Source organism: Barbus barbus, assembly GCF_936440315.1.
Source record: "Barbus barbus genome assembly, chromosome: 19".
Lineage (NCBI taxonomy): Eukaryota > Metazoa > Chordata > Actinopteri > Cypriniformes > Cyprinidae > Barbus > Barbus barbus.
In genome coordinates, this window is record NC_136747.1 from 24,037,561 (window position 1) to 24,062,927 (window position 25,367).

At 36.4% G+C, this 25,367-nt stretch overlaps 1 protein-coding gene across 2 annotated transcripts in view; it reads left to right on the forward strand.

Moving 5' to 3' along the window:
- Window positions 1–25,367, forward strand: part of trappc9 (trafficking protein particle complex subunit 9) — a 217,634-nt gene that overhangs the window by 50,566 nt on the left and 141,701 nt on the right. For both annotated transcript variants that reach the window (XM_079441154.1, XM_079441153.1), the window contains 4 exons: window positions 5,854–5,939; window positions 18,398–18,524; window positions 19,114–19,246; window positions 24,847–24,998. In XM_079441154.1, the coding sequence (XP_079297280.1) occupies window positions 5,854–5,939; window positions 18,398–18,524; window positions 19,114–19,246; window positions 24,847–24,998 (498 nt within the window). The remainder of the gene's footprint in view (window positions 1–5,853; window positions 5,940–18,397; window positions 18,525–19,113; window positions 19,247–24,846; window positions 24,999–25,367) is intronic.

Below are 25,367 nucleotides of genomic sequence, written 5' to 3' on the forward strand. Positions count from 1 at the left end.
CCCCGAACGTTCTCCCGACCCGGTAGGAATTCTTCCACGGCCCGGTAGTGGGTCGCGACCTGGTGGTTGGGGACCTCTGGTCTATAGTATCGAACGCAGCACTAAGATCAAGTAATTCTAGCAATGAGATGCAGCCTTGGTTTGAAGCAAGAAGCAAGTCATTTGTAATTTTAACAAGTGCAGCTTCTGTGCTATGGTGAGGCCTGAAACCTGACTGAAATTCTTCATAGAGATCATTTTTTTGCAAGAAGGAGCACAATTGAGCAGACACAACTTTTTCTAAAATTTTAGACACAAACAGCAGATTTGAAATGGGTCTGGTTTCTTAATAAGAGGCTTAATAACAGCCAACTTGAATGGTTTTATATTTCATTGAATTACCAGTAGGGCATACAGAAATACCTCAAAATTATATTTATATCTCACAATTCTGTTTATACCTCACAATTCTGCATTTATATCTCACAATTCTGCTTTTACATCTCACAATTCTGTTTATATCTCACAGTTATGCGTTTATGTGCATTTATATCTTGTTTTTCTCAGAGAAAAAGTCTGAGCTGCATAATAGTAAACAGTTTGTGTAGCTGCAGAGGTTTGAAGAACATGAAGTTCAGCTGGATGTGAGTCATTCAGGAGAGCTCCTCACTAATGCAGGGCAGCACTGATACAGAATTGATGGTGAATCTCTGCGGAGGTTTCGTTTGGAGAGGTGAGTCAGCTACACTTGAGCAGGGTTTCCTGTCGTCTTCAAGAGCGGTCGTCACAGGAGTGTGTGAGTCACTGCCGAGGGACGTTAATGCAGAGTGTGCTTGTGTTTCCTCTGTACAGAGATCTGGATTGAAGAAGAAAACAAAACATTGCTTTCTGGACTGATAGATGATTGGTCATCACAAGGGCTCTTTCTTTTATTTGTTCTTTGTGGGTGTCTTTTGAACAGCAGAGCTCAGTGAAAAATCGTTGACATTCAGAAGATTCTATTTTATAATAGAAAACAATTACTTTAGATTGTATAATATTTTACAGTATTACTGTTTTACTGGAGCCTAAGTACTGGAGCCTGTTGATACCATGGAAAAAACATTAAAAAGTTAATTGCGGCTAGTTTATCTCAACGTTAATCTCATAGTTTAGACTTTTTTTCTCGCAATTCTGCATTTATATCTCACAATTGTTTATATCTCACAGTTCTGTGTTTGTCTCGCACTTCTGTTTATATCTCACAATGCTGTATTTATATCTCACAATTTTGTTAATCTCAATTCTGCATTTAATCTCAAAATTCTGCATTTATATTTGACAATTCTGTTTGTATCTCACAATTCTGCATTTATATAACACAATTCTGTTTATACCTCACAATTCTGTTTATACCTCACAATTCTGTTTATACCTCACAATTTTGCATTTTTATCTAATAATTCTATTTATATCTCACAATTCTGTGTTTATACCTCACAATTATATTTATCTCACAATTCTGTTTATACCTCACAATTCTGCATTTATATCTCAAAATTTTGCATTTTTATCTCATTCTATTTATACCTCACAATTCTGTGTTTATACCTCACAATTCTATTTATACCTCACAATTCTATTTATACCTCACAATTCTGCATTTAATCTCAAAATTCTGCATTTATATTTCACAATTCTGTTTGTATCTCACAATTCTGCATTTATATAACACAATTCTGCATTTTTATCTCATAATTCAATTTATATCTCACAATTCTGTTTATACCTCACAATTATATTTATATCTCACAATTCTGCATTTATATCTCAAAATTCTGCATTTTTATCTCATAATTCTATTTATACCTCACAATTCTGTTTATACCTCACAATTCTATTTATACCTCACAATTCTGCTTTTACATCTCACAATTCTGTTTATAGCTCACAGTTATGCGTTTGTGCATTTATATCTTGTTTTTCTCAGAAAAAAAGTCAGAATTGTGTGAAGACTGAATTTCAAGATAAAAAGTCCAAATTGTGAGATTTAAAAAGTCACAATGAAATGAAATATTATTAAAATAAATTAATTAAATCATTTAATTTAATTAAATGCACCCTTGGTTAGCATAAGATACCTTTTTTCAAAAAGCATAATAAATAAATAATAATCTTACCGGTCCCAAACTTAAACATTTAGTAGTGGCTGTATATAATTTATTGATATCTATATATATATATATTTCTCTCTCCTCTATCTCCCTTCCACTCCAGTTCCTTGTATGTTTCATGTTATAATATATCATACAGCTTCAAGTCAGTGTCTCCTTTAGGTCCTTGTGTGAAGAGAGCTCTAGTAACTGAGGTGGAAAGTTGAGTTGGAGGGATTTCTTTCTTCTTCACTGCTTCTCTCTACGTGGCATAGAAGATTGTAACAAACTGCCATCTCATGTATCTATCACAAGTAGGGGTGTGCGATATGACGATTTTTGATCGTGGACGATAAAAATGTCTCCACGATCTGCTTTTGAAGAAATATCGTAGTATCGCGCTACCGCGCACATTGTCAAATACAGTTCTGGCGCCGCCGTCTCTATGTACTGTACAACACGACATACAGCAGTAGAGTTACTCAGACAGGACACTGCACTTATTCGCGATCGCAAAAGTACATTATTTGCATACAAGCCTTGCTGGTTAAATGTTTAATTCGCGCGCTGGTCTGACGTGCGCTTGTTCTGAGCGCGTACACCTGAAGCACGCGCACTAAAACGCCTGTCTAACAGCGCCTGATTACTCAACTAAGTTATATTTTGCGCTAATACTGTCAAAACACACAAGGTTTACATACAGACTGAGTTGGTTATCTCTAAAATGAAAGTAAATAGTTAAGAGAGAAACGGATGCGTGCCTGTACTGTATATTAGATGCGTGCAGCTCTTAAAGGGACAGGACACTAAACATGCTGTCGACTGTCATTAAAGGGATAGTTCACCCTAAAATTGAATTTCTGTCATTATTTACTCAGTGGAAAACCAAACAGTTGCTGGTCTACATTGACTTTGATAGTAGGAAAGAAAAATCCTATGGAAGTCACTGAGGACCAGCAACTGTTTGGTTTTCCGCCTTCTTCAAAATAGCATTTATAAATGTTCAGCACAAGAAAGAAACTCATTCCGGTTTAAAACAACTTTTGAGTAAATGATGATATAAAAATACAACATTATGACAGAATTGACAGACAGATGACAGAATATTAATTTGTGGGGGAACTATTCATTTAACGTTAACAAAACAAAACGCAAAAGAGAAAAATCACTCACTATTCTTGACTGAAAAACTTTAATACAGTTGCTTTAGGAATCAGTCTATCTAGTGTTTTATTTTTATATTTGTTCATTCAATTTCATTGAATGCTCTGCTAAATACACCTATTGTACCTGGAAATAAAGCACTGTTATTTTATTTGTATATTATGTGTATTTGTAATGTGTATCTTTGTTCTTATTTTTTAATAAGAAAAATAAAATAATGACAAAGATTTTTTATCTTCACCCACTTTGGCCTAAATATCTGCCATGCATCTTTGTCTTTCTAGTTTGGCTGTAATGCTCAGACAACTTGTAAAACCAAAATAGTAAAACTAACAAAGAATCGGGATAAAAATCGTGAATCGTGATATTTCTATAAAAAATCGTGATATGATATTTTTCCCATATCGCCCACCCCTAATCACAAGTTCACTTGTTTTTACTTTTCCCAATTTTACATTATTTAGTGAGTTCAAGGAAATATTTATGATTTATCCTGCTGCTGATTAAACTGAACCCTTGAGCCAACAAAAAGTTTTCCTTTTCAGATGATTTCACCCAGTCCAAACAAACTGTATGATTAATATTAAGCAACAGTAAAAAAAAGCCTTTTAACTCTGTTTTTATGAGCACCGAGGTAAAATGAATTGCGATGGCTGTTTCATGTTGACCTAAACTGCCAGATTTCAGACTCAGCAGGTGGATTTGTCTGTGTTCTCATCCTCTGGTCTCCATAAGCAGAGCCACAGGGCCTTTGTGTGGCATCCAGCTCAAATGAAATGCTTAAACCGCCTCGTGGGCTTCTCCCTTAAGGGGGATATTACATGTAATTGGCCTGGCCTGGCCCAGCCTGCCCTGTCCCCTTATCATCATTTCAGAGGTCTATGCTGTCTTCTGATGCATTCATCATATGGAAAACCGTCTCCCACACTGGGCTTCATAACATCTATAATAAAGAAGCTCCTTTTTCAACCCTGCTTTAATTTCCCTCAGGGGTGAAGCCTGGCGTTTACTCTGCGTCAGTTCAGTGTTGCCCAACAGTGCATTCACACTGGATTTATGTTCCAGTTTGGAATGGATTATTAGATTCCTGATGGATATAGAAAAATACCGTGTTTGGAAGAGAAAATCCATGATGAGTTGAAGACACTTGAAACTATTTGCCCTAAACTAAAGGGGGTTCTTTAAAGGGAGCAAAGGGGGTGGCCATTACTTCTCTCTCTCTCTCTCGCTTTCTCTCTCACACACATGCACACTTTATTTATTTATTATTAATTTTATTTTTTATTTACCTTTTTCTTTTGACCATTATCTATGAACTTTTATGTACTTGTTTAATTAACTTATTGACATTTTTTATTTTATGTAGTGTTTATTTACATTTCTGATTTACTTTTATTCACATTTATTTACTTTTATGTACTTATTATTTTAGTTTTCATTTATTTACTTTTATTTTTTTACCTTTTATATACTTGATTGGTAATTATTTTTCTTATTTTATTTTTGTTTACTCCATTTATTTATGTACTTTTATTCATCTACATAGTTATTTTAAAATTAATTTTCTTGTTAAATTTTTTTATTTATTTGTGTATTTTACATATCACAGCTTAGTCCTATCACTATCACTTTCTTCTCCCATAAATAATTTCAATATTTCATGCTCATCATTATTTAGGTATTTGGTAAGTAGCTGTGTGGAAAAGCCTGGATAATGTACAAAAATGATCTCTATTTTATTTTATTTTTGTTTGTCTGTCTGTTATATAGTTATTTTTTTTAGAAATTCAACCTCAAAATAATTTGATCTGTTTATTCAAATATATCTTTTTTAAACTCCCCAGCACAGCAAATTAGGCATTTCACAATGACAACCATTTCTTTTTAGCGTGAAATACACAATGAGCTCCAGATTCCTGGAATTTATGAGAAATGTCAACAATGACTGTTTCAGAGGCGACGGACAAGAATAGATACAGTTGGTTTTCATTCTTTGAAAATAATTCATGCGTTCTAAACTCCATATGGCCTTCAGCGGCGGATGATTATTAGTGTGAGACGGGGCTCTGGTTAATTTGAGCATGAAATCTGTGAGCATACTGTAGATAATACAGTGAATATATCTCCTCCCGAGGGAACGAGGGGCCCATTGTTTGGAAACGCTTAATCAGTATCAGACTCCGTCTCTGGATTAATGGAAAAGCTCAGTAGAGTAACTCCAGTCTGCTAGCTTCCAGCTCTGAAGGTTTTACTCAGAAACATAGAGCAAAATTCAGCTGAAGAGAGTCATATAGTGTTCCTGTTGCTTAACTGGTAGCAACCGTAGTGCTTGGAACACCAAGGTCATGAGTTTGATTGTACCCTCAAGTAAAATAAATATTTACAATCGCCGCTGGCTGTTTCATTTGATCAGATTTATAGAGCAGTGTATGCAAGCATATTGATCAGGCCTGTCAACATCAATGAATCATCCTATGTCCTAAGAGCTGAATGCGTTTCATTCTTTATGCATTTATACAGTGCAGCTTTTCATTGATGTGTGTGTGTGTGTGTGTGTGTGTGTGTGTGTGTGTTGCAGATTTCCAGTGGGTGCAGGGCGATGTTTGTGAGGTGCAGTTGATGGTCTATAATCCTATGCCATTTGAGCTGCGGGTCGAAAACATGGTAAGCATACAGTATTTGATTTATAAAATATTTGGTAATATTATGATGTTTTAAAATGAAATAATACATTTATAATTTTATTTGTAATGTGAATTTTGTTTTAAATTGTGTATTTTATTTAATTTTATTTTAATTTGAATGATTTTTGTCTTATTGTAGTTATTGTGTGTATATATAGGCACGGTTAGGCACGTGTGTGTGTGTGTGTGTGTATGTGTGTGTATGTGTGTGTATATATATGTGTATATATATGTGTATATATATATGTATATATATTAGACTATATTGCCAAAAGTATAGGGTCACCCCCTTCTAATGAACAGAAAAAGGCACTAACAAAACTGTGGCAACAAAGATGGAAACATAATTCATGCATTTAAAAATTGTATTTCCATCTCTGTTGCAACAGTTTTGGACGTGTCTAAAATGACAGTACCCTTATTTACAAGTCACTGGTGTTTGGTGATGAGTTTCTGGCTCAAGGTCTGCATTTAAAGTCACACCAGAGGAGTTCAGCTGGGATCAGGACTTGGCTTTCTGTTCTTCCACACTGACTGAATCAATCATGTCTTTTTGAACTGTGCCTTATACACAGAGACACTGTCATGTTAGAATAGAAAAGGGTCCTGTCCAAACTGTTGCTATACAATTAGAAGCGCACAATTCCCTTGAATATCATTGTATGCTTAAACATTAAGATTTGTACTCATAAAAATTACTAAAGTAGTCAAAAATGTTCATGACATATTAGAAGGGGGTGACCCAATACTTTTGACAATATAGTGTGTGTGTGTATTATATATATATATATATATATATATATTAGTGTGTATATACAGGTCCTTTTCAAAAAATTAGCATATTGTGATAAAGTTCATTATTTTCTGTAATGTACTGATAAACATTAGACTTTCATATATTTTAGATTCATTACAACACAACTGAAGTAGTTCAAGCCTTTTATTGTTTTAATATTGATGATTTTGGCATACAGCTCATGAAAACCCAAAATTCCTATCTCAAAAAATTAGCATATTTCATCCGACCAATAAAAGAAAAGTGTTTTTAATACAAAAAAAAAAGTCAACCTTCAAATAATTATGTTCAGTTATGCACTCAATACTTGGTCGGGAATCCTTTTGCAGAAATGACTGCTTCAATGCGGCGTGGCATGGAGGCAATCAGCCTGTGGCACTGCTGAGGTGTTATGGAGGCCCAGGATGCTTCGATAGCGGCCTTAAGCTCATCCAGAGTGTTGGGTCTTGCGTCTCAACTTTCTCTTCACAATATCCCACAGATTCTCTATGGGGTTCAGGTCAGGAGAGTTGGCAGGCCAATTGAGCACAGTAATACCATGGTCAGTAAACCATTTACCAGTGGTTTTGGCACTGTGAGCAGGTGCCAGGTCGTGCTGAAAAATGAAATCATCTCCATAAAGCTTTTCAGCAGATGGAAGCATGAAGTGCTCCAAAATCTCCTGATAGCTAGCTGCATTGACCCTGCCCTTGATAAAACACAGTGGACCAACACCAGCATCACTGACTGTGGGTACTTGACATTGGACTTCAGGCATTTTGGCATTTCCCTCTCCCCAGTCTTCCTCCAGACTCTGGCACCTTGATTTCCAAATGACATGCAAAATTTGCTTTCATCCGAAAAAAGTACTTTGGACCACTGAGCAACAGTCCAGTGCTGCTTCTCTGTAGCCCAGGTCAGGCGCTTCTGCCGCTGTTTCTGGTTCAAAAGTGGCTTGACCTGGGGAATGCGGCACCTGTAGCCCATTTCCTGCACACGCCTGTACATGGTGGCTCTGGATGTTTCTACTCCAGACTCAGTCCACTGCTTCCGCAGGTCCCCCAAGGTCTGGAATCGGTCCTTCTCCACAATCTTCCTCAGGGTCCGGTCACCTCTTCTCGTTGTGCTGCGTTTTCTGCCACACTTTTTCCTTCCCACAGACTTCCCACTGAGGTGCCTTGATACAGCACTCTGGGAACAGCCTATTCGTTCAGAAATTTCTTTCTGTGTCTTACCCTCTTGCTTGAGGGTGTCAATGATGGCCTTCTGGACAGCAGTCAGGTCGGCAGTCTTACCCATGATTGCGGTTTTGAGTAATGAACCAGGCTGGGAGTTTTTAAAAGCCTCAGGAATCTTTTGCAGGTGTTTAGAGTTAATTAGTTGATTCAGATTATTAGGTTAATAGCTCGTTTAGAGAACCTTTTCATGATATGCTAATTTTTTGAGATAGGAATTTTGGGTTTTCATGAGCTGTATGCCAAAATCATAAATATTAAAACAATAAAAGGCTTGAACTACTTCAGTTGTGTTGTAATGAATCTAAAATATATGAAAGTCTAATGTTTATCAGTACATTACAGAAAATAATGAACTTTATCACAATATGCTAATTTTTTGAAAAGGACCTGTGTATGTATGTGTGTGTATATATATATATATATATATATATATATATATATATATATATATATATACGCATGCATACATGCATGCATACATGCATGCATGCATGCATGCATTATATATATGTATGTATGTATGTATGCATGCATGCATACATACATACATACATACATACACACACACATACACACATACACACACATACATACATACATATATATGCCACTGAAATTTCGGCGAGATTCGGTTTAAATGGCAATTGATGATGGATAATCAACAGTAACAACAAGGTCACGCCAGTTGAGGCTCACGCAGCCTGTGTTTGTGAAACAGTTTTCAAACAAATTTCAATGGAGAAATTAAAAAAATGAACACCACTGCACATGGAGGAAACATAAAAATTGAACTTAGTTTTTATATTTATAACATACAGCCTATTAAGCAACATGACTCGACCAATAGAGTGAAGTGTTCCCAGAAACCACGATTGCAAATTTGACATTTTATACTTAAAACGAGTAGTTAATATACATTTTAATTAAACATTTGAATTTATTGAAATGATATATTGTCAACATTGGCTGGTTTTGCTTGATTTGGTTAATGAAAATAGTTCCAAACAAAGATCACAGTAGAATAGGTGCTCATGTCTGTGCAACACACAGAGGTGTTTCGTTACTGAATGATTTGTGTTTTTGAATTTTGAATAATTTGAGTCAATGATTCAGTGGTCCATTCATAAAGACTTGAATGAATCAGCCGTCTGAACGAATTGTTTGAAGGCATGCTTCAATGACTCATTAAGACGGGTTTACTTTCATAGTAGCTTATCTTTGCATTTTTGTCAACATTTCATATTTGTATATATATTTAAAACACCAAGCTCACAAGATTATTTATGATGTTATAATTTTGCAGTGTATGCATTCGTGCTACATTTCATTTACAATGAACTGTCTGTGTAAATGCATCTGAATGCCACTCCATTCACTTCTGTTTCTTCTGCAGTGGAAAGATCAGTTTTGTAGATATTGATTTAATTTGATTGGTAACAGCCCTATATTGTCTTATTATATTAAGTGAAATTATTAATAAAATGTAAGAATTTTATATGAAAGATGATGCATGCATTTAATACGGTTAGGGAAAATTGCCTTTTAATTAGGCCAAAAATGACCTGGAAATCAATATAAATAATTTTGTATGCAGTATTAAGTTATATAAAATGTAATTTCCCAACAACACAATTGTGGCCAGTAAAAATGCTGAGTGGCTAGTAAATTTGGAAAACTGCTAGCCTCAGTGGCTGGCGAGCAAAAAAAGTTAATGTCAAGCCCTTTTTTCAATTTGAATTTTATTTTTGCATTTCATATTTTATTTGATATTGTTTTTTTGTTATTTAATTTTCTTATCTTTTATTCATAATGAAATTTTATATCGTTTTGTATTTTATTTTGTGTGTATCTTTTAGATTTTTATTGTAGTCATTTTTATGTGATGTGTGTAAAATAATACAATTAAATAATAAATAATATAATTTTATTTATAATTTTACTTTTGTTTTTAATTTTTGTAGTTTATTGTTACATTTACATATTTTTATTTTTGTATTTTATTTTAGATTGTTTTTATTTTGTCTTATTGCAGTTATTTTATGAAATATATTTTTCTGTCATTTAAATTATTATCGGCCAAAAAGTATAGCATTTTAAGTTCTTATTGCTGCTCTCAGGAAAAATGCAACTGTACGCACTGACACTTATGCAAATAACATTGCATCCGGAGCATGCCTGTGATGAATGTTGGTAGGCAGCTTTCTTAATTTTTGAACAGAATTATTATTATTTTTTAAATTTTATATTATTTTTTACTTTTTGTAATTAAGCATGAGAAAAACGTTGAGAAAAAGAGAGGGAGTCCATTATACACACTCACATCTTCATCTTCATATAAAAGAGACATTTAGCTCTCTAAGTGCATGTGCTCTTTGCTTTAATTACTTTTGCAAAGATTCAGAAAACCTGTGCTTGACACTTTAATGTCCAAATTACGGCAGAAAACAAGATCTTGCATCAGAACCCTTCAGAGGCTTTATGGTGTTAGTCTTTATGTTGATCGCTTTAAGAAAAGGTTTTATGCATGAGCACTTATTTGAAGCATAAAAAGTGCTATTGATCACTATGGAGATCTCTTTAAAAAGTCGTTGCTTAATTTATATAGGTTATGTCACCATTTATGGCATTTTGCTCTCAGTGAGGGCAGAAAAAATGTCAGGGCATGGAGTGTTCATTGTGTTGCTTTGCGATTTACCCACTGCGCCAAGCAATGAGATTGTAATGCAAATCTCATTGCCGAAAATCTTTTTTTGTTTTCCTCTTTACATATTAACTACACTTTAGAGTTCGACCCAGACAGCTGAAACGAGATGGTGCCGCTTATTTTTGGCTTGAGGGCCATTTAGGCCGTAGAAGGTCACCCCGACCTGCCCATAATGACAGGGGAATAGAGGCAGAAGCACACTGAAAAGATGGGGACGGTTTGTGTGAAATGTGGGAGAGGGGTTACAGTGTCTTCCTCACACTGTAATGGGCCACTCATGTGAGACCCAATTATTAGAATCCAGCCATGTGGAGACGCTCCTAAGAAACCAATGTAATCACGTATCGAATGCTGGCTCATCTAGTGCTGCTTTGTTGTCTTCTCTCTACATAGACAGCTGCCTTCTGAGAGGCTGTTCACATCAGACACATTCTCGTTTTCCATCTCATCTGTTTATTTTTGGTCAATTATAGACATTTAAGCAACCCTGAGGCACCTCAGATTTTATTTTATTTATATATTTCTCTATGTATTTTTGAGGTGCTTTAGATTTTTTGTTTTATTTATTTATTTTTATTTTATATTGTTTTGTTATATTTTGTTTTGTTTTATTTAAATAAATTATCCTCTCCTCTCCCCTCCCCTCCCCTCCTCTCCCCTCCCCTCCCCTGTAGAGACAGATTTTTAGGAGCAATTCAGGGGTGAAGTTCTTTTCTCAAGGGTAGGATAGTGATAGAGCAGGTCTGTGATTATAGTGACTGTTGGACTCAATCTACTGTCTTTATGTTAGCAGCTCAGATCCATAACCATTAGAGCATCATACCCGCAGACTCAGGGCACAGGTGTGTGCTTCAGCTAGAGGTTAAACTCCAATCCAGAAGGGGTTTTTGTCCTTTCTCACCAGGGATGGACTTAACTGTAGATCAGTATTTGTGTTAAAGGAAAAATGATTGCATAGGTGAACTGTGTTCTCCAGACATGCCCAGATCTGCCCCAGATGGGATCAGCATGAGACCCTATAAAACTCCTCTGCCGGTCATAACCTGTGTCAGATGGCAACGCGGATGGTGCCAGGATGAACCAGTGTGACCTTACTGCTGACCTCATGTCAAGCACACTATACAATCCAATGTATCTCAATGTCTGTTTGTTCAGCATCTTCTTGACTACAAGGAATGTATTTTTTTATGCATAATTTTACACACACACACAGACAGACAGAGACGGACAGTGGGAAAAAAAATAAATAAAATTGATCCCCTGCTGATTTTTGTACGTTTGCCCACTGACAAAGAAATGATCAGTCTATAATTTTAATGGTAGTTTATTTGAACAGTGAGAGTGTGGTGGCTCCTGCCGGTGCTGCAAGGAATGATTCTTGGAGTCTTGGGGTTTTGATGCCAGAATTTAGATTTTATTATAAGAGACAACAAAACCGAGAAAACTCTGCAGAAATATTATGAATCTGGGTTTGCACCCTCTTATATACAGTTTTTTTTTTTCTCCCTAAAACGTGTTCAATACATATTCCTATATTGTTACCTTTTTTGGATATGCCTCTAGTCTGCTTTCAGGAAGCGGACAGGAGGCCTCCATTTACTTTAAGTGTCTACATTGTCACAACAGGATGTGCAGTTTCAGCACAGAATGTATGTCTGCACATCCTCTTCTCAAGCTGGCCTCTACACACAGGCAGATACATGTTATAATAGTAGAATAACTTGATACATAAATGGCTATTTTCACATTGATTATACTTGATTAATTTATATTTTGATTAATAAAACTTTTCTACAAGAGACAGAAAAACAAAACAAAAAAATCCAGAAAAACGCATTTCAAAAAAGTTATAAATTGATTTGCATTTTAATGAGTGAAATAAGTATTTGACCCCTTCCCAAAACATGACTTAGTACTTGGTGGCAAAACCTTTGTTTGCAATCACAGAGGTCAGACGTTTCTTGTAGTTGGCCACCTGGTTTGCACACATCTCAGGAGGGATTTTGTCCCACTCCTCTTTGCAGAGCCTCTACAAGTCATTAAGGTTTCGAGCCTGACGTTTGGTAACTCAAACCTTCAGCTCCCTCCACAGATTTTCTATGAGATTAAGGTCTGGAGACTGGCTAGGCCACTCCAGGACCTTAATGTGCTTCTTCTTGAGCCACTCCTTTGTTGCCTTGGCTGTGTGTTTTGGGTCATTGTCATGCTGGAATACCCATCCATGACCCATTTTCAGTGCCCTGACTAACTTCAATGCACTGGCCCTGATGGTACATGGCCCCGTCCATCATCCCTCTTGATGTGGTCCAGTTGTCCTGTCATCTTGGCAGAAAAACACCCCCAAAGCATAATGTTTCCACCTCCATGTTTGATGGTGGGGATGGTGTTGTTGGGGTCATAGGCAGCATTCCTCCTCCTCCAAACACGGCGAGTTGAGTTGATGCCAAAGAGCTCGATTTTGTCTAATCTGACCACAGCACTTTCACCCAGTTCTCCTCTGAATCATTGGCAAACTTCAGACGTGCCTGTACATGTGCTTTCTTGAGCAGGGGGACATTGCTGGCGCTGCAGGATTTCAGTCCTTCATGGTGTAGTGTGTTACCAATTGTTTTCTTGGTGACTATGGTCCCAGCTGACTTGAGATCATTGACAAGATCCTCCCATGTAGTTCTGGACTGATTCCCCACCGTTCTCATGATCATTGAAACTCCACGAGGTGACATCTTGCATGGAGCCCCAGACCGAGGGAGATTGACAGTTATTTTTTGTTTCTTCCATTTGCAAATAATCGCAACAACTGTTGTCACCTTCTCAGCAAGCTGCTTGGCAATGGTCTTGTAGCCCATTCCAGCCTTGTGTAGGTCTACAGTCTTGTCCCTGACATCCTTGGACAGCTCTTTGGTCTTGGCCGTGGTGGAGAGTTTGGAATCTGATTGAATGATTGCTTCTGTGGACCGGTGTCTTTTATACAGGTAACAAGCTGAGGTTAGGAGCATTCCCTTTAAGAGAGTGCTCCTAATCTCAGCTCCTTGCCTGTATAAAAGACACCTGGGAGCCAGAAATCTTGCTGATTGATAGGAGATTAAATATTTATTTCACTCAATAAAATGCAAATCAATTTCTAACTTTTTTGAAATGCGTTTTCTGGATTTTTGTTGTTGTTATTCTGTCTCTCATTATTCAAATAAACCTACCATTAAAATTATAGACTGATAATTTTTTTGCCAGTTGGAAAATGTACAAAATCAGCAGGGGATCAAATGTTTTTTTCCCCCCACTGTGTGTGTGTGTGTGTGTATGTGTGTGTGTGTGTGTGTGTGTGTGTGTGTGTGTGTGCATGTGTGTGTATATATATATGCATGTGTATATGTATGTGTGTATATATACAGGTGCGCAGATGGCACTAGGGACGGGGGGGACATGACCCTCCCAGATTCATAGTGACCCTATCCGTCCCCCTCACTGTCTCTACGAAAGACGACATCAGGGTTTCCGTTATGTACATCAGCCCCTACGCTCCTTAAACGTGCACTAAGCGATTTTTGAAAAACGCTTTTGACCGCAGTGCCTGACCGAGTCCCAAAACACACTTGTAGCCAATCAGCAGTAAGGGGGTGTCTTGCACTGATAAAGAGAAGCGAGCGCTCAATTTGAGTGCAATATTAGCCGAATATTAGCAGATCGACTAGATGGAGAGAGATGTCAGATAAAAAAAAAGAGGAAAATATCAGAGAAACAAAACATTAAAAAGAAGGTTTACGATCAGGCAAGAGGTAAATAGACCCGTGTAAACAGGACCCGTGTAAATATCAGAGCAGCTTTCCAGCAGTGGAGAAAACTCAAGGAGCAGGAAGGTCTCGAATTTGCTTGAGGTTGTGTTATTACTTCTTGTTAGTAACATTGATTTTGCTTTGTTTCACACAACTCGTGTTGGCTTTTGCTTGAATATGCTTGTCATCTTCGCTTGTTTTCGCGTTTATTGTTGCCATGGATGTGTACCTACGTGTGGATGCGGAAATTTCAAAATCGTGATTCCCCCCCCCCCGTATACTGTATATAAATTGTGGGCATCAGAGAGCCGCTATTACGCCTGGCATTAACACTGCTTTTGAATGCACGGTCGCTTTTTAGTTTCACTTTCACTTTCGATATTCACGATGACATGTACTCTGTTACACATTTTACAAGATTAGATTGTCAGTGGTGCTCAGGATCTGAAAATCATTCTCCATCATCCTCAGTCATCTCTCCTTATTCTATTTATGTGGTAAGTGAAATTTGATGTACTGTAATGTAACAGCAATTGTTGTTTGTTGTCCGTGCCTTTCTGAATACAGATTCACGATATGGGCACCCCCCTAACTCAAGACACAACCCCCCCCCCACATATATTTATTACTTAAAAATATTTAATATATATATAAAATAAAAATATAATTAATGCCTTAAGATGCATCTCTCTTTTTCTAATGCCAATTCATGAAACTGCTTTGAAAATATTTATCTTCTAGGTATTAATTTCATTCACTCTTGGTTTAATTAAGTGCCTATGATTATGTTACGGTGCTTTTGAAAATGGCTTTTGTCCATTTTTTTTTTTTTTATAATTTTTGTCTGGTGGAGCAGGGAAAAAAAAAAGACACAAAGAGCAAATATTTCCACAGACTTTTTGTAGCAGCCGATGAAAGTCTGACGTTAGACATCCACACCAGAAAAGAAAAGAACAGATTGTTAGCATTAGATGTCGAGCTAATTAACCTTTTCAAGAAGGAAATGCAAATCAGGTATTTCAAAATACGGCTTATACAATACTGAGACCCTCCACATAATATGAGGTTTTACTTAGTACCTGTAAAGTATTTTAGAGGTTAGTATTTTAGACTACATTAAACGATACATCCTTAATTGCATTACTATATGTCTTTATTGCAAAGCTGCTCAATTGTTCAGGGTCTGAATGAGAGATCTTTGAGTTCATGTTTCTTCTGTCTGTCTGGACAGTGGAGTTGATAAAGTTGCTGTAAGTGATTGCAGATGTTTTACTAACTTCAGTCAGACTTGATTATTGACAGACATTGGATTAGATGGCCATCATCTCTTCAGCCATACACCATCTCTGTAAAACCTCCCCATCCAAAAACATGTCAACAAAGCCAAAAGCTGTGGTTTGCTCATGTTTACACCTCATGTTTATGTGTGTGTCTGTGTGTGAATAGTCTTATTCATCATTTACATTTTATTTTAGTTTATTTATTGTACATTAGTAGCCATTTAGAAATGGAAAAATATTTAAAATAAGTTTTAAATACTTTTTCGGTTTCAAAATTGATCCTAATTACCATATGAATTTAATATATTACTCGTTCATTTCTTATACTGAATGTATTATGTTGATATTTCAGTACATTTTGTATTTGTATTTTTATGTAGGTCATCATGTTAGAAAACAATTAAAAATGGTACCAAAATAATCAAATCAAAGTGAACCAAAATGTGAAATTTCATAATTTAGCAAAGAATCTTGAGCTTAATTGTATTTTCGCCAACCACCCTTAAAAAGACCACTTTATAGAATGTAAATATTATATATTATTTTTTATGTTTTGTATTTGCATTTTTTCTTTGTTACTACTAGGCTTAAAATTCAATTAGTTTTTAATTAAATTATAATTAATTTAAAATTATGTATTTTTTTAACATTAATTTACTATACAATATTACAAAAATGTGTATTTGTTTATGTAAATCTTTAATTGTATTTTTATTATATGTATACAATTATTTTGTTGAATATTTAGTTTGACTCAAATGGAGCTGGAGTAAATGGCTTGAGTAAGCAGCTGGAGTAAAATGGCTTGACGTTAAAGCCCTATGTTATGTTCTCTTTGGATAGATATAAAAGTTTCATGTCACAGAGACATTGGACACAGAGTATATCGGATATCAGGAGAAATGGAAAATTCTTGATTCTTTCCTGTCAAGTCCAGAGTTTAATGGTTTCATTCAGGCTAATATGATAAAAATCCCATAAAGCACATTTGGTGGAGTCTAAATGATGTCTGGAGTATGAATAGAAATCGGGAAAACTCTCCTCGGAGAGCAGCTCGACTTCTCAGGGCACGGTAATAATCGGCCCTCACCTCCACGACGAAGGTGTAAGCGTCTCGTTTTCAATCTGTCTCCATCTCTCGCTCTCATCTGCCGCTGTGATTCTGCTAACGCTGTTTCTTTTCTCTGTAGTGCTGTGAACAAGAGCAATTTTCTCCATGGGTAATGGGGAGAGCATGCTGGGAGTGATTTCATCTCCTCCATATCAGATGGATATCAGGATGATTGATTATGTGATGTTTGGAGTAAAAAAAAAAAAAAAAAAAAAATTGAGAAGAGAAAGAAAACCAAAAAATCTCAAACCATTGGTCTGTCACCAGTTGTTTTTTCATTGGTCTTCTCATTCTGCTTTGTTTCTGCATCTCTTTATTCTCTTGTTACCGTTAACACACACTAAGACACAAACTAGCATAAAAGATCTGTAAAAAACAGACTATTTATGCATTCTGCAAAAAAAGCCTGAATTAAGAAGTCGAAATTGGAAAATTAAAATGCCAAACAACATATTTGCTGCTAGGTTGTTAATATATATGCTTGTTATTTTAGAGTTTTGCTATTTTGCTGTTTCTGGTAAATATATGCATTTTTTAATGTGTTAACAACCGAAATGCTGGCTTGTGAAAATGTCACGTGCTGTTTATGTTAATCGTCACCTTTTTGCTCCGAGGACATTGAATGATTTGTTTTGTGTGCATGTGTTTTATCTTTTAATAACATCCACATGCGTGTGACATTCTGATTCTGTCCTTGAAAAGCTGTTGGTGGCTGCATTTGTTTTATATTTAATCTGCTTTTTAATTGCATTTTTCTCCTTTGGTGAGAAAACACCATAAGTGAGAAAAGGAGAAAAACAAGAAAAAGAGAACAATTTAAACAGCAATACATTGTTATTAACACAATTTACAGAGCTAATAATACAATACAGCCCCCCCCCCCCCCCCACACACACACAGTGTTTAGATTTATTTGTTTATTGTTTTATTGATTTTTTTTGCGTTTGTTTATTTTGAATGAATTTATAAATTTTTTATTTAATGTAAATATTATTTTATTTATTTTAAATATATTTTTTAAATGCTTTGTATACTTTATATTTATGTATATATTTATAAAAAAACAAAAATCAGTTTAATACCAATAAATGAATAATTAATAATTATTATGATTTTTAAATTGATTTTATTTAAAATGTATTTTTATTTATTTTATTTATTTATTTTACATTTAAATCGATTTTTTCTCAATGTTTTTACTTTATTTTTTCTAAATTTTTATATTTGTTATCTATTTATTTATTTATCTTTATTTTAAAAATTTTTGTTTAATACCAATAAATAAAACCATTTAGTAAATAATAATAGTAATAATAATAATAATAATAATAATAATAATTATTATTATTATTATTATTATTATTATTATTATATTGGTATTAAACTGAAAACAAATAAAATTATGATAAATTCTGTCATTAATTGCTCATCCTTGTGTTCTTTCTTACATGGAACACAAAAAGGAGATGTTAAGCAGAGCATTCATGCTGCCATTATGGATAAAACAAATAATTATACTATGTACTGACCGCTGTATTCTCTGTGATTTGTGTTTGTCAGGGTCTGTTGACATCAGGTGTAGATTTTGAGTCTCTTCCTGCCGCTCTGTCTCTGCCAGCGGAGTCTGGCCTCTATCCGGTTACTCTGGTTGGAGTTCCTCGCACCACCGGCAACATTACAATCAGTGGTGAGCTTTACAACACCTTAAATGCATAACATAAAACTGCAATTTAACTTCTTAATTCTAAACTGAAACTGATTATTCAGTGGGAAATAGGACGGGAAATTGATTGGCTCATGAATGTGTATTGTTTTGTTTTTTTCTTATAGTATAATGTGCAGTAAATATTATTTAGTAAATACTGAGTACATTAAATAGGGTGTTAATATTAAATTGTAGGTAAATAGAGTTCAGTTTGACTACATCGGTGCTAAAAAACCAATGGACCAGTGAACGTTCTCTTATAAAACAAGAAACGAGTTTGTACTGAACATTTATTCTGCACCATAATGCTGTAATAATTCAGAAATCAAGTCTGCTTCAAACTGAAAAACAAGTCCAGCATTTCCCTACTTGAATAAACCAGCTAAATATCCTCTCATTAAAATAGGATAAACTCATTGATCCCTGCTTTATAGCCATTCCAGCAGTTCTTAACATCTACAAATCACACGCATGTTTCAAAGGACTTTAATGAGCTCTAATTGCCTTCAGATCATTAGCGTGGTCTGTTATTATGGAACATTTTTAAATCTGATTTTTGCTAATATTGCAGGGTATCACACGTCCGTGTTTGGGGTGAGCAGCGACTGTCTTCTGGAGGGTCTGGTGGGGGTGAAGAGCAGCGGCTGTATGGTGGAGGTGGTGCCGTCGCTCCCACGACTGCAGCTCTGCACATCCTTACCCAGGTTTACACGCTTTCCTTCTTCAGAATATAAAATAAAAATAAATAAAACGGTGATTTAATTAGATCACGTTGTCTTAGGATGTTGTAGTTGCTCTAACCTGCTTGCAAAACCCAGTTTTATGGAGATGTCACTTTGCTCAGTGCTGTCACAAATCAGAGGAAGCGTTCAGGTGGTTATTCTCAGCTCAGACATCATGCCTGATTGCTCATGGAAAAACCCACGGACCGCCTGATGCATATTGCACACAAAAATAAAAAAGTGCTGGCATGGAATCTGTTGTGATTGGCTGGCTGCTGTTGGTGTTGGCAGGTTTTGGGAGTCAGGATTGCAGAGGGTTTATCAGCCTAACAGCTAGCAAAGTTTTGACGCAAACTTCCACAAATTTTGTTAGGTCTTCGAAACATAAAGGATTATTAAGGTAATTGTTTGAATAAGTTACCACAGAGTTTTAAGCCATGTGACAATAGTAATCATTAGTGGTGTCAAACGATTAATCATGATTAATCGCATCCAAAAAAGTTTCTGTTTACATAATATATGAGTGTGTACTGTGTATATTTATTACGTATATATAAATACAAACGCATCAGAATCAGAATGAGCTTTATTGGCCAAGTATGTTTACACATACAAGGAATTTGTTATAGTGACAGAAGCTCCACAGTGCAACAGAAAGACAGCAACAGGACACAGATAATAAAAGAATAATATCCAAATAGGCAATGTACGAAAGAGCAAAAACACAATATATAATATAGACAATTATGTATGTACAGGTCTGATATGTGCAAATTTGAAATGAAAAAAATTAATAAAAAATAAGTGTGGTGAATAGTGTATAGTAGAGTTGTGTGTTCCGGGTTTTATTGTCAAGTGTTCATGAGATGTATTGACTGAGGGAAGAAACTGTTCCTGTGTCTGGTCGTTCTGGTGCTCAGAGCTCTGTAGCGTCGACCAGATGGTAACAGTTCAAAGAGGGAGCGTGCTGGATGTGAGGGGTCCAGAGTGATTTTAACAGCCCTTTTGCTCACTCTGGATAAGTACAACTCTTGGAGAGTGGGGAGGGTTGTACCAATGATTCGCTCAGCAGTCCGGACTACCCTCCGTAGTCTTCTGAGGTCAGATTTGGTAGTTGAGCTGAACCAGACAGTTATAGAAGTGCAGAGGATGGATTCAATGATGGCAGAGTAGGACTGTTTCAGCAGCTCCTGTGGCAGGTTGACCTTCCTCAGCTGGCGAAGGAAGTACAGCCTCTGCTGGACCTTTTTGACAATAGAGTCAGTGTGAATGTCCCACTTCAGGTCCTGGGATATGGTGGTGCCCAGGAATCTGAATGACTCCACTGCAGTCACGGTGCTATTCATGATGGTGAGTGGGGGGAGAGCAGGGGGGTTTCTCCTGAAGTCCACTATCATCTCCACAGTTTTGAGCGTGTTCAGCTCCAGGTTGTTAAGACTGCACCATATAGCCAACTCCTTAACCTCCTGTCTGTAAGCAGACTCGTCATCATCCTGAATGAGGCCGATCAGTGTGGTGTCGTCTGCAAACTTCAGGAGCTTGACAGAGGGGTCTTTAGAGGTGCGGTCGTTGGTGTAGAGGGAGAAGAGCAGTGGGGAGAGTACGCAGCCCTGAGGAGCTCCAGTGCTGAACGTACAGGTGCTCGATGTGAATTTACCAAGCTTTACTAGCTGCTGTCTGTCTGTCAGGAAGCTGTTGATCCACTGACAGACGGAGGTGGGGACGGAGAGCTGTGTCAGTTTATTTTGAAGGGTTTCCGTGATGATGGTGTTAAAAGCGGAGCTGAAGTCCACAAACAGGATCCTCACATAAGTCCCTGGTCTGTCCAGATGCTGCAGGATGAAGTGCAGCCTTGCATGCGCATATTTAAGAAAAATATTATGTTTATATATCAAATATGTTTATATATAATATAAATGTGTACATGTAAACATTTTTAAAATATGTACTGAATGTGTCTGTATTTATGGCAACACTTTAATTCGATAGTCCGCTTTAGACATTCTACTAACAGTAAGTAACTTTTCAACTACATGTCAACTAGCAGTCAGTAGAGTATTAGTAGACTGTCTGCTTAATATCTTCTAACACTTTATTTTGATGGGTCCACAACATACTGAGTATGAGAAATTTTGCAAGTATATGTCAACTTATTCTACTAACCCTAAACCTACCCTACTGAGAGTTAGTAGACGTGTACTTGCAAATCAATGAGAATTAGTTGACATGTAGCTGTCATGTAGCTAAAAAGCTACTTAGTTAGTAGAATGTCTAAAGTGGACTATCAAAATAAAGTGTAACCGTATTTATTAGTGATGCGTGGATGAGCTAAAACGTCACCCGAATCCGCAGCTTCATATAAATTATCCATCCGCCAACCACCCCCAGCAATATTTTTGTCTGATTCAGATAACCGCACCCCACCTGCACCCGATCGTCACATTCAGGGTTCATACGGTCATGAAAAACACGGAAAAGTCATGGAATTTTAAAACAGCAATTTCCCAGCCTGGAAAGTTTTGGAAAAGTCATGAAAATCTATTTCAAAATCCTCTGTATAATAGAATTATGTTTGTTTAATTAGGTCCTGAATTTCATTGCCAGATTGTGCAGGCTATATCGCGTTACTCATTCCCTCAGCTTTAATATGAGGGAATTTACTGCAAAACATTTCAGTATAGCGTGTAGGTTAGATGAGTAAATAAATCCACACAAACCATCAGATCAAATCAGTCATTGAAAACGGCATGAGTGATTCAGCTGTACCGTGTCCTCTCTCTTTGAGTTTCTCTTCACATAGATTAGTATAGATTATTATGTGAATCAAACAACAAAAGACAGAGGAAATCCCTCACTGCTCTTGATTAAATAATGTTTTGTTGGATAACTTTTAATTTGTTAATTTACACTTTATTAAATTTCTGTAGCCTATTTAGAAAATGTAGTTAATATTTGCATCATTAATGATTTGTCTTATCCACCTGCGACCCACCCGCAAATAATCAGAAGGCATTTTTTTTATTACCGACCCACCCGCCCCGCGTATTATCCGCAGCGCCCATGGACGTAACCGCCATCCACGCATCACTAGTATTTATATATACCGAACACTTTGTGTTTGTTTGAGGTGAAGCCGTGCTTATTGTTCCCACTGCTGTCATATTGTGCTGTCATAACCTCCTAGACTCTCAAACCTGCAGGTTTTACTTGATCAACTTGTGTTTTGGGCATTTTTAGTGTATATTTTTTACAGTTTGCCAAAAGTTCACACAGGTGTCCTAGCAGAGTAACCGCAGGTGGAGTTCAACACACCAACATGATCCTCTAACATCTGACCAGAATGTGCCACAATACATTTTTTCTTTGTTTTGAAAGCATGCCTAGGTAGTACAGATGTACCAATTTCATCATATTCTGTTTAAGAGTTGAAGAGCTCCTTACACACAAAAAAAAAACAGGTCACACTTTATATTAGGTGGCCTTAACTATGTACTTACATCAAAAAAAATAAGTACAATGTACTTATTGTGTTCATATTGTATTGCAAAACCCTTTTACTGCTATCGAGGTGGGATATGGGTAAAGTTAGGGACAGGTTTGGTGGTATGGCTAGGTTTAAGGGTGGGTTAAGGTGTAAGGGATGAGTCAACAGCGTAATTATAAATGTACTTACAGAAATTAATTACAGATGTAATTACATATAGGTATTTTTAAAAAATAAGTACAATTGTAAAAACATGTACACAATAAGTGCATAGTAACAAATTATTAATTTAAATGTAAGTACATAGTAGTTAATGCCACCTATAATATAAAATGGGACCAAAAAAACAAAACTATAGTTTAAATCTTCAGAAGACTTTGAGTTATATGGACTACTTCTACACTCCTTATACTTTATTTTTTCATGCTGGTCCAGCTAATGTGCTTGCATGTTCTAGCATAAATCAACAAATTATGAAAAAGACTACTTTTAATTTCAAGGCAGGGTTACAGCCGCTATATTGAGTTATGGTTTCCCCCATTTATCTTTATATGTCTCTTCCCTTCATAATCTCTCTGTCTGTATTCAGCCACAATACAAAACAATTTCTCTTTTGTCCATCTAAATTTTAGCACAAGAACAATTTCACACACTTTTCTACATTCATTACAGCAAATATACTCTCTTTTTCTTCCCCCAACTCTTTTCATCTTTCTTTAATATGGTTTGTTTGAGAAGATTTTGGCAGAAGACTCTGGATGATCCCAAACCACCTAGAGCTAATTACAGTAATTCCTTATAGGCACGCACACACACACACACACACACACACACACAGACATACGTTCACAGCCTTATATTCCATTTGACAGGATTGTCAGTCATTTTAATCATATTTAGCTTTGCAGAGGCTGCAGTAAACATTCATTCTCAAGTACATTAAAAATATTATTCTTCAACTTGAATGAGGCAGTCTGAAATGACAGTCAGAATGAAATTGGTTTGTTTAGTGTGGCTGTGCTGGAATAAAGGTTGGGTCAGAGACATAATAGGAGGGAGGAGACGAAGCACTCATAAAAATGAAAGGGAGAAAGTGTAACTCTAAATATGGTAGTGGTAGAAATGCAAGTTGTCAGTTGCCTTTTTTATAGTCTCTTCTCTCTTGAATGTGCATATGCATTGCATTTACTCTCTTGAAAACTAAAGTTTGTGCGATCAAATTCATGATATCAATGATAAAATGTTGTTGACAGACTTTTTACTGTTCAGAAATTTAATTTTTTTATGACAGGAAAATTTATGCAAATGTTATGTGAATTGATATTTCAGAAAACTACCATGAAGTACTCTTTTCAACTTGGACTTCCACGCTTATTTTTCAGTTTCTTTCACTTTCTTCTGAGCTTCTTAAAGAGGTTTTTAGAGCCAAACAGCAGTCTAAATGCTCTTAGACAAAAACAGCATAGTAAGAAGACATGAAAAATGGATTAACTTAAGCGATTGACTAAAGGTTGTTTAGGCCAGAGTGGAGCAAACACAGGGTTTGAGGGGAAATTGATGGAATAGAACATTGGCAGAGCACTTTTTTTAAATGGACTGTTTATTTTAAGGGTTTTTCTCAAGCCTTATGGTGTTCCCTAATTTTAAATACTTTTATAATGATAAATCCAAAGTTTGCTGCTTGCTTTTGTACATCTCCTTCAGCTAGATGGCATTGCCAGACTAGAGGTGATATAAGACAAGCCACATGAGAAATCACTAAGGCGAAGCCCTAATAAGGCGATTGACTCTTTTAATTGAAAAGCGGTTGTAGAAAAGAAGGTTCCACCTTTCAATTAAAAGAGCCATTGACCTTATTGACATCGCCATGAGCAGGTCTTTACCATAATCCTCTAGGATGTGCATTAGCCGGAACATATGGAAAATATGTTTAGCTTGATTTAAAAAGCAACATTATTATTTTTTTAAAAATAGGTTTTAAATGTCATGATGCATCACATATCTTAAGAAAAACAGCTGAATTGTTGTCAAAGCAATTATTTGTACCCCTAATGACCGTTTAATGATTTAATGCATTGTATTTTTTGTCTTGGTCCAGGTCTGCTCATCTGTCCAGTGAAGACCTGTCCACCAGCGTGTCTCTGCAGCTGTTTAACGGAGAGACGCAGCAGCTGACCATCACCCTGGAGAATATCGGTGCGGAGACGCTGAACACGCTGGAGCTGACGTCTAAAACCCTCAGCACTAAAGGTACACGCAACACACAGTCTAAACCCCGTGCCGCTCTTTATCGAGCGGTAAATGCCGCAGCATTTTTGATGCGGCGCACGTCCTGTAATGGGAGGGAGGTTCAAAGGCTGCACTGATTGTTGCGAGTTCGTAATAGAGTCTGTGCATTAGTCTGATCACTCGAGCCCATCTGAGATTTCCCCATGACTCCACTGTTTTGATGTGCTCTCTCTTTGAATAAAGACGTCTGCTTTTGCGCACCTCTGTCTCTGCGTCTTTGAGGATGGAAAATAAGACCGCGCAGTGCTCTTAGTGGTATTCCACACACATGCAAACATGAAAAGCATTGTCTTTGGACTTTGGTGTGGGTGTGTGTGTGTGTGTGTGTGT